General features: G+C 35.4%; 2 protein-coding genes and 1 long non-coding RNA gene across 9 annotated transcripts in view; 2 read left to right on the top strand and 1 right to left on the bottom strand.

The window, feature by feature from the left end:
- Positions 1-6,015, bottom strand: part of LOC112052305 (double C2-like domain-containing protein beta) — a 48,349-nt gene extending 42,334 nt beyond the window's left edge. Inside the window, exon 1 of the mRNA XM_052883014.1 lies at positions 5,828-6,015. Within this exon, the coding sequence (XP_052738974.1) occupies positions 5,828-5,895 (68 nt within the window). The 5' untranslated portion in view covers positions 5,896-6,015. The remainder of the gene's footprint in view (positions 1-5,827) is intronic.
- A 3,254-nt stretch (positions 6,016-9,269) lies between these two features.
- Positions 9,270-10,213, top strand: LOC128198321 (uncharacterized). The gene is made up of 2 exons (XR_008251037.1): positions 9,270-9,447; positions 10,072-10,213. It is a non-coding gene; the product is annotated as an uncharacterized LOC128198321 (long non-coding RNA).
- Positions 10,214-10,625: 412 nt separating this feature from the next.
- The window catches only part of LOC112055642 (RILP-like protein homolog), a 34,497-nt gene continuing 32,075 nt past the window's right edge, over positions 10,626-13,047 (top strand). For 2 of the 7 annotated variants that reach the window (XM_052882923.1, XM_024095834.2), the window contains exon 1: positions 10,627-11,055. In XM_052882923.1, coding sequence (XP_052738883.1) covers positions 10,756-11,055 — 300 coding nt within the window. In that variant the 5' untranslated portion in view covers positions 10,627-10,755. Of the gene's footprint in view, positions 11,056-13,047 lie in introns of all 7 variants that reach the window. The other 5 variants (XM_024095832.2, XM_024095835.2, XM_052882924.1 and 2 more) reach the window with 5 other exon arrangements.

Genomic DNA, 13,047 nt, shown 5'->3' with positions numbered 1-13,047 from the left:
ACACGACATCATACCGGAATGCTAAATCGCTTGGCGGTATGTCATTGCCGGTAGGGTGGTAACTAGCCACGGCCAAAGCTTTCCACCAGCCAGAGCTGGATCAATTAAGAAAACCTCAATCGTCTCAGCCGTGGATCGAAATCAGGACATCCGTCTTGTAACTCCACAATGTCAAAAAGCTGGTGATGATGATGGTTTTAGGGAAAGGGATGATGATTTGCAGTGCCTATTAGAAACAAAGATCAAGACCGCGTCCAAGAGATACCAGTATGTAACAATTCAAAAGGCAGCAAGCATTATGTGGCAGGTTGATGACAAAAAGGTGAAGAAGTTCCACTTTTGAGTTTAAAGGATTCCTTAGTGCACTTAGCGAATTTTCCACTTTAGATTTTACAGTAAACCAGTAGAGACGAAAGGAGTGACCTTTTGCGATGCTGATAACTTTGTTCGCAATTCCCTTTTAGATTATAAAGCAAGGAATCAATTGCGCCAGAGAAGTCGTCGAAAGGTCGGTTTAAAATGCTTTTAGTATTATGCGTAATGGGCTGAGCCTGTGATGGTTAGACAAAGCTCATTTTCACTACTCTTGCTCTAAAACACTGTCATATTACCACTCCACAGCGGGGCTAAACAAGCATTTTAGCCTCTAGGGGCTAAAGTAATTTTGTTTTTTTAATTCTTGTCTGTTACGAGTACTAGCCAAGTACTAGCCTACTATAAAACGGAGAAGGTTTTATTCGAAAATATAATCATTATAGTTAAGGCCCTGATTGTTTTGAAAAATAAATAAAAAACTTTAAATTGGAATGAAATGCAGCGTTCTTGTCTGTGGAATGCGTTCATTTTTTTATTTAATTTTTATTGAGTTGCAAATAGAGCGAGATTTTAAGACATGGAAAATCCTTTACGGTGTAATACCTTTGCCTTTTTCTCACGTGAAAAAAATTAAATTAAAAAACGAGAATTTAAAAACCAATTGGCGTGAATAATACACACTTGATTTTTTTCAGAAATTCATTGTAAATTTGTGACCGTAACTTACATATTTTTCAACAATAATTGTTAATGTTGTCTTCATCTAGTGAGAATGGTGATCCTAATTTGGAGATGGATGAAACTTTCAATCTGTTACCATCAAAGTCGAGACGCATTTACTTAAATACTTACCTACGAAAAATTTAATAAGTGGAGAAAACAACAAAGAATGGATTCACTTACGAAAGAAGTTTTTTAAACTATTATCATTATTCATCTTCACAGTAGTCGGAAATTATGTTGCCGGGTAAAAGCATCTCCCTTAATATCCAAAATTGTAGACTTTGTACATTTAATTTTCAATTAAAATAGATCCTTGAATATCGTACTAAACTAATTTATTTTCTCGCAATCGTAGTGAAAAGCAGAGTGTAACACGTGGGGCTAAACCCAATATAAACTCGGTTTCTATTTAGGCAGCCCTCGCCTTCGTCTCGGGCCCTAAAAATACCTCGTATATAATGGGTCTTTTTAGCCCCTTGTATAACAATCTACTATTTATGAAGTTTGAGAGTTTGTCAGCTATGATCGTATAGGCCGACGACCGGGATATCTTCAGTATAGTGTCTGGTCAATTTGGCTCTAGGGTCTTTGACCAAATTACCAACAGGCTTTTTCGTAGAGGTGTATAAATGTCCGTAGAACTTCTCCACCACACTCAAGATCTAGGGTTTAGAAAAAATTATATTACTCTGATCGGTCGTCAAACGCGTCAACTGTCTTCATCCAATAGACAGATTTCTCGCAGACACTTTTGAGCCTCGATGACTCTCACTTTAATACCGAGCTTTAGTTTATAATTTAGACATCGTATAGTATGTTACCCCTTGTTCCTACCATAGGTAATCTTTATGTATGGTAGGAGGGCTAATAAATTTCGAGCCTTCATAAAATGAGGTAAGTCTGGCTATCCTCCTACAACGAGCGATCCGCTTGACGTACACCATTAGACAGATAATAAAATTGTGACACGGGTCAGCCAGTTCTATGACGGGTCGCTGTAATTTATTCTAAGAAAATGATACGTTGAAAAATTCTTTTCCAATTCGCTAACTCAGTATTTTATTTATGTCATCCTTCTGTTATAGAAACATGAGATATTAAATTAGCTCATTGCTTCAAGGTTCATGTTATATTTCGTTATATGGTAAAAAAAGGAAAATCTGAAATATTATACACTAGCTGACGCCGCGCGGTTTCACCCGCGTGGTTCTCGTTCCCGTAGGTATACGGGGATAATATATAGCATATAGCCTTCCTCGATAAATGGGCTATTTAACACTGAAATAATTTTTCAAATCGGACCAATAGTTTCTGAATCAACTTAGCGCATTCAATCAAACAAACAAACTAACTTACTTACTAACCTTCAGCTTTATATAGGTATAGATTATTTTAGTAGAAAATTTCGAACTGAATTCGCGTAAAATTCAGTTTTTCACAAATTTCGTGGGAAATGTCTATTTTTAACCGACTTCAAAAAGGAGGAAGTTCTCAATTCGGTCGGTATTTTTTTCCGTAATAAAAAGTAGCGTGTTGCTCAATAACTTCCTCTATCTTCCTCAACTGTCCCATCAAAATTTGCAGCCGTTCCAGGGATTGGCCCGGATAAAAAGACTGAGGCACTTGAGAAACCAGTCATTTTGATTTACCTCAATTTATTTATAGGTACGAGCACAGAAAACATAGTACGAGTACGTGTGTACCATATGTTTTCTGTGGTACGTAGTATAAGTGGAGTGTTCCTTGTGAATTGCTATGTGATTAACTTAAAGCCGTTTTACAGTTGCTAACAATTTTATTTCCTTTAACGACTACTTCGTTAGATGCTATCTAATTTAAACCTAATTGACTGTGTTGGATACGAATACAACTCGTGTGATTCAACTTGACACAGGGTTCGAAGGACGTTTGTTTATGGTACTGAGCGAAAAAAAGCCTCGAGCCAGTAGCAGCTGTGTAGGGAGATAATGAGTGCAAGAAACACGTCCTATAAAATACTGGCTTGAGGGATGATGACAGTTTTTTAAATTGTATATAAAATTAAAAGTATGCTAACAGTAAAGCAATTTTGTAAAAGTAACAGGGTGTCTGCGATCATTAATTTCGGAGCTACAGGGATTTAAAGGGTCAGATTTGCGGCGCTGCCACGGATCCCTGAAAAACGCCCCATACAAAATGGTACGAATTAATGACGTTGTAGTTACATAATGATCGTTAGATTTGTATGGGCGTTCAAACAAAATTACTAATATCTTTGTTATTTGTGCGTTTATGTTTAAAGTTCATTTATTAAAAAATGTGTCATTTAACGTAAGTAAGCTAAAACTTTATGAATTTTCATCTAATTAGGATAAAAGATTTTTAATAGATTTTAAAATTTTATTATCTTATTTATTTTGCAAATATCCATTCAATAATTGCTTTTTATGTATAAATTAGTTAATATTGAGCTTATTTAGCCGAATGTATCATAAAGCCAAAGTCAATATTCATTTACATATTTCAAATAGGCTTAGTTTACGAGCTCTTTCGAAACGTCAGGTAATATTATTAAAATTAAGATAATGGTGATAATATTCATTTGAAAACTTAAAATTAAAGTTACGAGGGTTCCAACAGCGCCTTGGTCCGAGAAGAGCCCACAACAAACTCATAAAAATCAATATATTCTAACCTTGTCATCATCCCCATTTTACCAACCTGAAGCGTAGGCGTGCATCATGTTATTGTAATACGAGTAGGTATACGTTGTTAAGGATTATAATCTATTGATCTACAGTTGATCACCAGGCATGGCGTGTCGTCAGATTAGATTGAGTTGTAATGAAAACAAAGCGAACGGAAGCGGATGTTGCAGGGAGATAGTGAACGATGTATCGAGGCAAGGACGGCGCAACCTCGAATTTATTTTTAGAAATTCATAGCGCACGATCCTTTTTCCTGAAGCCGTGACCCGGGAAGCCGTTTAGCTAGTTACAAACGACTCAAAAAGGTTGCTTCTATCTAATAGAATAAGTAGCTTAAGGATGAAAAACAAGCTTAATGCTCTTTCTAGTTTATAGAAGCTTTTGCTTGCGGTTTTTTTCGCTACTTTTATTTTTTTTATCGAATAGCTGTTTTAACTACGCCGTAATTTGTAATTGAGCTTTGGGTTCAATTAACCAATGTTAAAAAAATCAAAAACATCGCAATTTTAATAATGAATAAAAAAAGATAATATTATGTTACTGAAATTTTTATTTCGTTAACGATGACTTACTTGGTATTGGTTACAGTGGCACTTCATAGAAGCAAAAAATTCTGCCTACCCTGAGAACTCATTACAAACTTATATTGGAGAAGGATTTTATTTTTTTGTATCTTTACCTATACTGCTTTCCCTAGTTTAAAACCACAGATTTTGAACTCAGTTTGATTTTACTATCTACTAATGTAGATAATACCAAAATTAAACTGTACGAGAGGGTAGCTAGATAATTTATTAATTTCTATCAAAACACAATACCAAAAACGTTCGAGTTAATCTTCAGGAACAACATTCATCATAGCGAAAAGCTTCAACCGATACCATAAGAAGCTTTCGCTTGATCGTTGGAACAAGGGTCAGATATAAGGCTGAATCCTTGAGACGGCGCGTATTGTGATTGTAAGAACAAAGGAGGTTCCTCACTCTGTAGACCTGACGAAGGTTGCTTGGACAATCTTATGCCCCGCAATGGGAGGGGTGGATTTTTTACAAAAAGTTTTGACAGTATCATTTTGGTTTAAAAATTAAAAAAAACAATGTTAATGAGAGATATTGTATAATTATGTATAAATTCTTGTTTATTATTACATATTTTTTAACAATAATTTATTTATAAAATGTTCTCTTTGATATATTTATTAATTTGTACATAACGTACGCAACGTAATTTTAATCCGCTTTCAGAAGTTTCAGATTTCCAATCGTATCTATTTCTCTCTCTAAGCTGCTCTAAGTGCAAAACCGATTTTACTCGTAGGTACTTATGTGAATTTATCTATGAGTAACTAATGTTTCATAGAGGAAAGTTCGTGGTATTGAAAGTTGGGGGTAATCGCTGGATCTACTGAACTGATTATGAAAATTCTTTTACTACTAGAAAGAAAGTTATTAGTGAGTGTTATAAGCTATATTTTGACCCCGTATTCTCAAGGGAACGGGAACTACGCTTTTGAAACCGTGGGACGTCGGCTAGTAAATAAATATTTTTCTAAAGTGTGCGTTTGTATAGTAATTTTTCATATTCAGTCGGCAATGACTTCGTGAAAAAAAAATATTTTTAACTTCCAATTTAGTTTCTTAACCTGTTACTATAAAATTAATCGTAATAAGCAATAAGCAAGGCAATAAATAAACTAGTTTCAATAATTTGTTTCTTTTTTTAATTGGTTACTAGGTTTATGTACCTAAACCTTGCCATGCTGAATGTATTTTCTAACATCTAGATAAACCCAGCCTTCATTGATAGAAAAGTTCAACTAAAAATCAAAGTTAATTACTACTACATATTTAATACTTAATAATTTACCTCATAGATGTCAAAGTTGTATTAGTAAATGGTAAATACAAATTTTAATATAAATTACTATTACCCTGTCTATTAAAGTTTATCAAAATTTACAGTTTGCTTAATGGATTCTTTATATTTATTTTAAATATCACTATTCCTGAAAACACATGGACGCAAAAATATCAACAACACCAAAACATAAACAGATTCCAGTAGACAATTCACAAAAGTTTGATATTTGATAAAATACTCACTTTGATCGTAAGGAAAGTTGCCTGTCATTAGGGCACACATATTTGTTGGCTTTACTTTGAAAGTTCATTGCGCGATTTAAAAAGAAAAAAAAAGAAAATAACACAGTTCGAAATTTAAATTTTCGCGGGCGGAAGGAGCAGTGCCGCACGCTCCCGTCTGTTGATATCTCCCAACTGTTGCTTCGCTTCGCGCGTGGCCTGGCTACTACTAATAATCGATATTTTAACAACGTTCTTGAAAACAGTATGATACACATTTAATGAATCATGTCATCTGTTATCAGTTCAGATGAAAAAGCATTAAGCTTACTTTACTTACCTACCTAAGTACCTATGTTGTGTCTAAAATATTACCTCTAAGTACACAACTTTCGTGTTTCTGTTTATATGCTGCAGAAAAAAAGATTAGTAACAGATGAGTAAGAATGAATGTTCTTTTTATAAAAGAAAAGTTGATAAGAAGATAATAATAAGCTGATTTCTTTATATTTTAATTTTATAAACGAGCAATAGTGTTGACGACTTCGTACCCGTTGAATCCTGCTTTCCCTATCATTTATTGTTTTGTTAAATATTTCAATTCTCAAGGGATTAGGCAGATTTTTCGATGAAAATTCCAAGGTGACGACTTTTCCCAACACTTCCATTTGTGTTTTTGTTACTTATATCTAACACACGCAACAATAGTGGAGCGAAATTAAATGAGGTTTATTAGTATTGTCCAAAATTCCACAGTGTCCGAATGACTTATGATTCCGAGACTTGGTAGCTAACAATGGGCCTCTTATGAAGGCTCAGAGTCACACAGCACGGTAATGGAACTAGCTATGCTGGGAGGATCTCTGCGTGTTCGAAATAGAAATGAGCAAATCCGCAGAAGAATCAAAGTCACTGACATAGCTCAACGAAGTGGCAGTGGGCGGGGCACGTAGTTCGAAGAGCCGATGGACGTTGGGGTCCTGGAATAGCGACCCCGCACTAGAAAGCCAACCATTGACTAGAAAGTCGACCAACTCGCCAGGTGGACTGACGACATCTAGTGAGTCGCAGGTATTCGCTCGATGCAAGCGGCTCAGGATCGGGATGTTTGGAAATCCCAACAAAAGGCCTATTGCTTGCAGAGGACGTTCATCGGCTGATAGGATATAGGATAATGAGGTTCAGCGTTTTGTGCTCAGAGCTTCAGACCAGGTTCTGAAGATAGTTTAAAAACTGGATGAAGACATATTTTTATAGCGATCTGTAAATCTGTTCAATCGGAACGCCGAAATCACTAAACGGTCATGCGATTTTCGCGAGAATTATTAAAAAGGATTTCGAAAATAATAAAATTATTTGCGGACGAAATGAAATGGAAGTCCCATAATCTGCCGTGAAAAGTGAGAATGAATTTTTTATTTTATTTCATAGTGTTGGGTTTCTTTAGACAGGTCTTTGAAAGATATGAGGAGTCTTCTACCAACATTTTTCGATTTGTAAAATATTAAGGTTTTAGGAGCTGATTTTTGTTAGAGTCAAGTGTCCCCACCCTCTACAGGCTAAACTGTTATATAAGGGTATATATATGATATATAAAGAAATTACAAGGGAAACTTTATAGTTTCCCTTGTAATTTCTTTATAATGCTGTTATCAGCTAATTAGCAATGGCTATTCAAAGAGTAATTAATAATCGACCAACTTAAAAAACGATATTGGAAATCGAAATTTGCATACTAATTCCGTTAGAGTCTATTAAAACTACAAAGCTGTTTGTATATTGTTTGTGGTATTGGTATGTATCTTAGACCAAAGGTGTGTATGTATACTATGTATATTAATTACGTCTAAAGAAAAATTTTCGGAGATTCCTCCCGTACATGCAAAGTGAGGATGAATTTTCGTTGTCTATCCTATGGTTTGTGCATTACTTATTGGATTATATTGCTCATTAATCTAATCTACGGAACCCCACACTGCACGTGGCGCGACAAACACTTGGCAGATTTTTTATTAATCTTACCACAGGAATATTAATTAATATATACTCCAAAGTCTCTAATAATGTTAAAATAATGTTCTCTTTAGTAATGTTCAATGTTAAATATTATTCGGGTACACGAGAGGACACAATATTAAAGTTATGTACCTACTTACCTATCTTTAAGTGATCTATACTAATATTATAAAGACAAAAGATTTCATTGTTTGTTTGTTCACGGAAACGGAAACTACGTGTGTAAAACCGCAGGGTTCTGCAGTACAGTAACTAAGGAAAATCTTCGTATCATTCTATCTGCAACAATATTTGTGACAATAATTCCATGAATATTCGCGCGAGTATTTCTTCGAGCAGAGCAGTGTGTGGCCCAAGAATATATTACTCCAAGGAGTAATGTTGTGGCCACAATATAATCAGGACAGAGCGCAGGCTAACATTGCGGTAGCCGGCAGTGCGAGAATTAAAGTCTGGCCTTGTGTCGGCCACGGCCGGGCATAAAAGTTCAAAAAAGTTTGGAATGTTATACTGTAAAACCTACGGTATGTGTATTCGACCATGCAGAAAAGGAGACATGTGGATATTTCTATCCTCTTTGGCACAAAAATCATAGACAATGAATACATTGTTAGTGATGTACGTAAGTATATATGAGGCGAGATTGAAATCGATTAGACAATATCATTCGAGTAATCCATTAGATGGTTTTAATTTAGTTGTAAAAATTGAATTACACAACACTTCTACACTATATTTTATCAATTAATAGTGCCCAGTATTATAGAGATCATTTTTTTTCTGCAGCCAATCGGATGAAATTAACAATTTTCAATTGCATTGAATCCATAACAAGATATTTTTTAAGCGAACATTTGCCACAATATGTCTACTGTATGACTGATATTCCCGTTACACTCCGATTAGTCGGAGAAACTGTATAAGGAGTAGGTATAACAAATAATTTGGCGGCAAGGGGAGCAATTTGAAATCTATCACAGTTTCAGATCAATTAGTTTACTCGTACATAGAGCCTACCTGGCTAAAGGTTACTCGTATGTTAAAATTATGATGAAAAATAAAAAAATAATTCCATGTAGGTAATTACGTCTCAAAAAATATGATTTTTTTTTCAATCTAGTAGAACGTTAATGAACTATTTAAAACCATTTAAAAAGTGTCACCTAGCCTAATATACTATTCGCTTCTCGGAGTTGTCGATTCGATATTAGTATCAATGTCTATGTGCATTGTGCATCACTACGGACTCTGACACCTTCATTTGTCGTCTGTGTCTGACACTCATAGATATATAACTACCAGATGTAGCCCTAAAGTGACTTTGGATTCTAGAGCGTGACAGGCTTATGTCACTCGGCTTTTATTAAAAAGGGACACGAGATTTTTTTTTTGTCACTTTCAGCATGGTCGATTTTTTTGTTTGGCAAACGTCGAATGTTTGATTGATGGTTGACAAACACAACACGTATCCAAGCAGTTATTTAATTTTTAGTAAATTGAGTATTATATGGTACAACATTGCGGTTACGATATTAATTTATAAGTTATTGTGCTATGGTGGGGTGTTGTATTTTAGGCTGCAAAAGCCGCAGTGAGCGGAAAATCGAAGGAATTACATTTCATTAGTAAGAAACCATTAACTTCTTTGAATGATAATATATAGCCTACATTTGTTGGAATTCGAAGCTAATTGAATGTGATAAGCGTTAACTAGAGTATCTTCAATGGCAATATTTCGTATTTCGCTATATTTCAAAACCTAACCTTTTCTTTATTTACTTCAAATGTGACCATGTCCCACCTATTAAACTACCACTAAAATAAAAGAATTAAGTAATTTTTGGTAAGACGCCGTAACTAATTCTTAATAAAGTAAAGATTACACTCTTTACCACGAGTCTAAGATGTATGGCAACATTTTGTTATGATGGCTAAACGTGTGTTATTAATCTATACTAATATAAAGCTGAAGAGTTTGTTTGTTTGTTTGTTTGATTGAACGCGCTAATCTCAGGAACTACTGGTCTGATTTGAAAAAAATTCTTTCGGTGTTAGATAGCCCATTTATCGAGGAAGGCTATAGGCTATTTATTATTCCCATATTCCTACGGGAACGGAAACCACGCGGGTGAAACCGCGCGGCGTCAGCTAGTATTTAATACTAGAGGATATGCTCGATTTCCCCCGCATAAGTAGTTCCCGTTTCCGTAGGAATTTTGGGATAAAAAATAACCTATGTGTTATTACAGGTTATTTGTGTGCCAAAATTTGGGGAAATCTGTTTAGTAGTATTTGCTGAAAGATTACAACAAACACACACTCACGAACTTTCACATCTTTAGTATCAAAAAAGATCAGCTGAAAGTTTAAAAGCCTGTGCTCCTACCATAGGTAAGAATTGTAGGCAATGGACTGATATCATGTTATGATTTAAGTTATCACCGAAAACACAATTAAATAATACAAAGTTCTTTTATTATCTGAAAGAATCTTACTTTTTAATATATCTGATCCTATTTATCGTAGTAGGACTTCATTTAATTCTATTTGTAGGTTACCCCAAAAACGTGTAAATAAATATGTATGGCAACATTTTGTTATGTAATTTATGAATGCAAGTGTAGTGTACATAATAATATAATACACACGCACACTTCTAACCTTACATAAGGCTGTCTCACGGGCGGCCACGCGATGGCTACGTCTAGTTGTTCTAAGTCTATGCTGACACTACCTATTAATCTGTGGACACTACGATTCTGACTTTTGCTTATTATGTATCTGTATATTAATTGACGTGACGTGACGTAATGAGCTAATGACGTTTTTCGTCTTTTCTTCTCTTCAGTAATAATGGCGCACCTGCAAAAGGTGCATAGTTTTCTGTAACGTAAGTTCTAATGTGAGGTGGAGTGAAAACAAGGTGATTTTTAATGCCGTACCGCAGGCGCTTCTCCGCTAAAATGCCGGACTTCGACGACGAGGTGACCGTCGTCGATGTTTACGATCTGGCGTCGGACATTGGAAAGGAATGCGAAATAATAATCGAGAAATACGGCCCCGAGGCCGTGACTGCTCTGTTGCCGAAAGTGATTAACGCACTGGAACTGTTGGAAAACTTGGCCGTGCGCAACGAAAAGGAGAATCAGGCTCTCCACGAGTTGACGGCGAAGATATCACAGTTGGAGAACGACAAGATCGAGAAGGCGGAGTACAGACAGCGCTTCGAGAAGGTAAGCGGTTGAGGTCATTGTTGTTTGGCTATTCAATGAGTACATACAAAAACACGAAACGCCCGCAGTTTCGACAACTAATAACGCATTGGTACAATTAATTACAAAAGCATATTATTGTTTGTTCTGGTGGATATTGCTCGACATTGACACCACTATCGGTCTTTGACGTCAGTGTACTGGTAGCTTTCTTAGTTTATTCATTGTTATTAGCCTATTATAACTGTTCACCCTCATCATAGGCGAGGAGGTATGGAGCTTATAGATCAGCCACCACACTGTTTCAATGGATGTTAATGGGTGGGCCGAGGCTAAGATCCCAGTCTCTTACTATCTGAACCCTTATAGGCTAATCACTGGACCAAGGAGGCAGTTATAAGTTTCCTTAGTACCTTGAATTAAGAACCTTTTTAAACTGTTGGTGGTTCTGTATGTTAAACTCATGACAGGCTACAAATGGCAGAATCTGTATACTAGCAGTAGGACTTTTTGTATAGCATTACACCCACTCTTAAGTGACAATTAACTAATAAAAAGAACCTTTTAAATTGCCAAAATTAGTGAAAACCGTGCAGCTGTCTACATTCTTTTATATTATATCGTCGCTTGTACTATATTATTATTATCTTATCTTGTAATAAACTCGACTGTCGGCATCATGCACAAAAATCTTTCTGCAAAATTTGTTCTTTTATTTACAAATTGGGATTGCACATGTACACTGTAGTTGACCATAACTAATAAGTAGACGTCATGGACTTAATACATTATCATATTCTTAGTTGCTCACAAACTTTCAAATAGTAAACATGGCTAGTAAAAGAAAATCACTGTGTACAAAAAAGTTTTACTCATACATTTTTCTTCTTTCCACATAACGCCATAAAATGTCCCTTTATTGTTGTTATGTAGAGTTTACACTGTAGCGTTGATCACTTGCTAGGCCTATTGCAAGTGTTGTTCTGTTATAATCAGTCTTTAATCTCTGCTTGCTTGACTATTTGTCATATCCAGTCCTAACCTAGTCTTTACATTTTATTTAATTAGAGAATGGGAAATATTGGTCTTACTTAATTGACTTCGCGGGTGCCTTGGTGTAAACTCTATCTATCATCATTTATAGTCTATAATCATTAATTAAACAAAATCAAATCAAATTTTATAATATAAGTTAAGATAATGATTAAATAAAATCCAGAATAGGTAGATTTATACAGCATGCATAGATATCTTACCATCACACTGAAGTTTCAATTGAATAATTGGATTGTCTGCACTTATGTTGACTACAATCTTTATTTCCCATCTGATGATCAAGTTCCTTATCAACCTGTAGAATTTCAAAAAAGGCAAATTATTAAGATAATGATAGATAGAGTCCAAATTAATATAAAGATAAGAGAATCCAAATCTGCGACTGACATATAACACGAGCTGTGAAAATGAGTTTTGAGAAAAACCTACATCCATGTCACTTGTCTCAAAATCTGATGATGATTCATTGTGCATCCACACAATCCATGGACTGTTTAGAAATTATCCTCTTCAAGTAAGATGAATCAAATGACATTACATTGATAATTCTAAAATTAAAATAATTGACCTTTCAGTTTGTCAAAATGAAACTTAAAAACATAACCATCTTTTTGAGAGATATGTAAATGTACCTAGATATTCATGGCTTATAGATGTCTTCCAAGTTACAATAGCTAATGCTACTAGCCTCTATTGACGGCCTCCATGGGGCAGTGGTATGCGCTGTGGATTTACACTATGGAGATCTTGGTTTCGATCCCCGGCTGGGTTTCTTAATTAGTCCAAGACTGGCTGGTGGGAGACTTTGGCCGTGGCTAGTTTGGCTAGTTACCACCCTTCCAACCAAGACTTACCACCGGTATGATGTTGCATAGAAACCAAAGGGGGTGTGGATTTTCATCCTCCTACCTAGTTAACCCGCTTCCATCTTAGATTGAATCATAATTTACCATCAGG

Source organism: Bicyclus anynana, chromosome 8, assembly GCF_947172395.1.
Source record: "Bicyclus anynana chromosome 8, ilBicAnyn1.1, whole genome shotgun sequence".
In the NCBI taxonomy this organism is placed as follows: domain Eukaryota; kingdom Metazoa; phylum Arthropoda; class Insecta; order Lepidoptera; family Nymphalidae; genus Bicyclus; species Bicyclus anynana.
The sequence above is the reverse complement of the archived record's forward strand: the minus strand, read 5'-3'. Positions and strand labels throughout refer to the sequence as shown.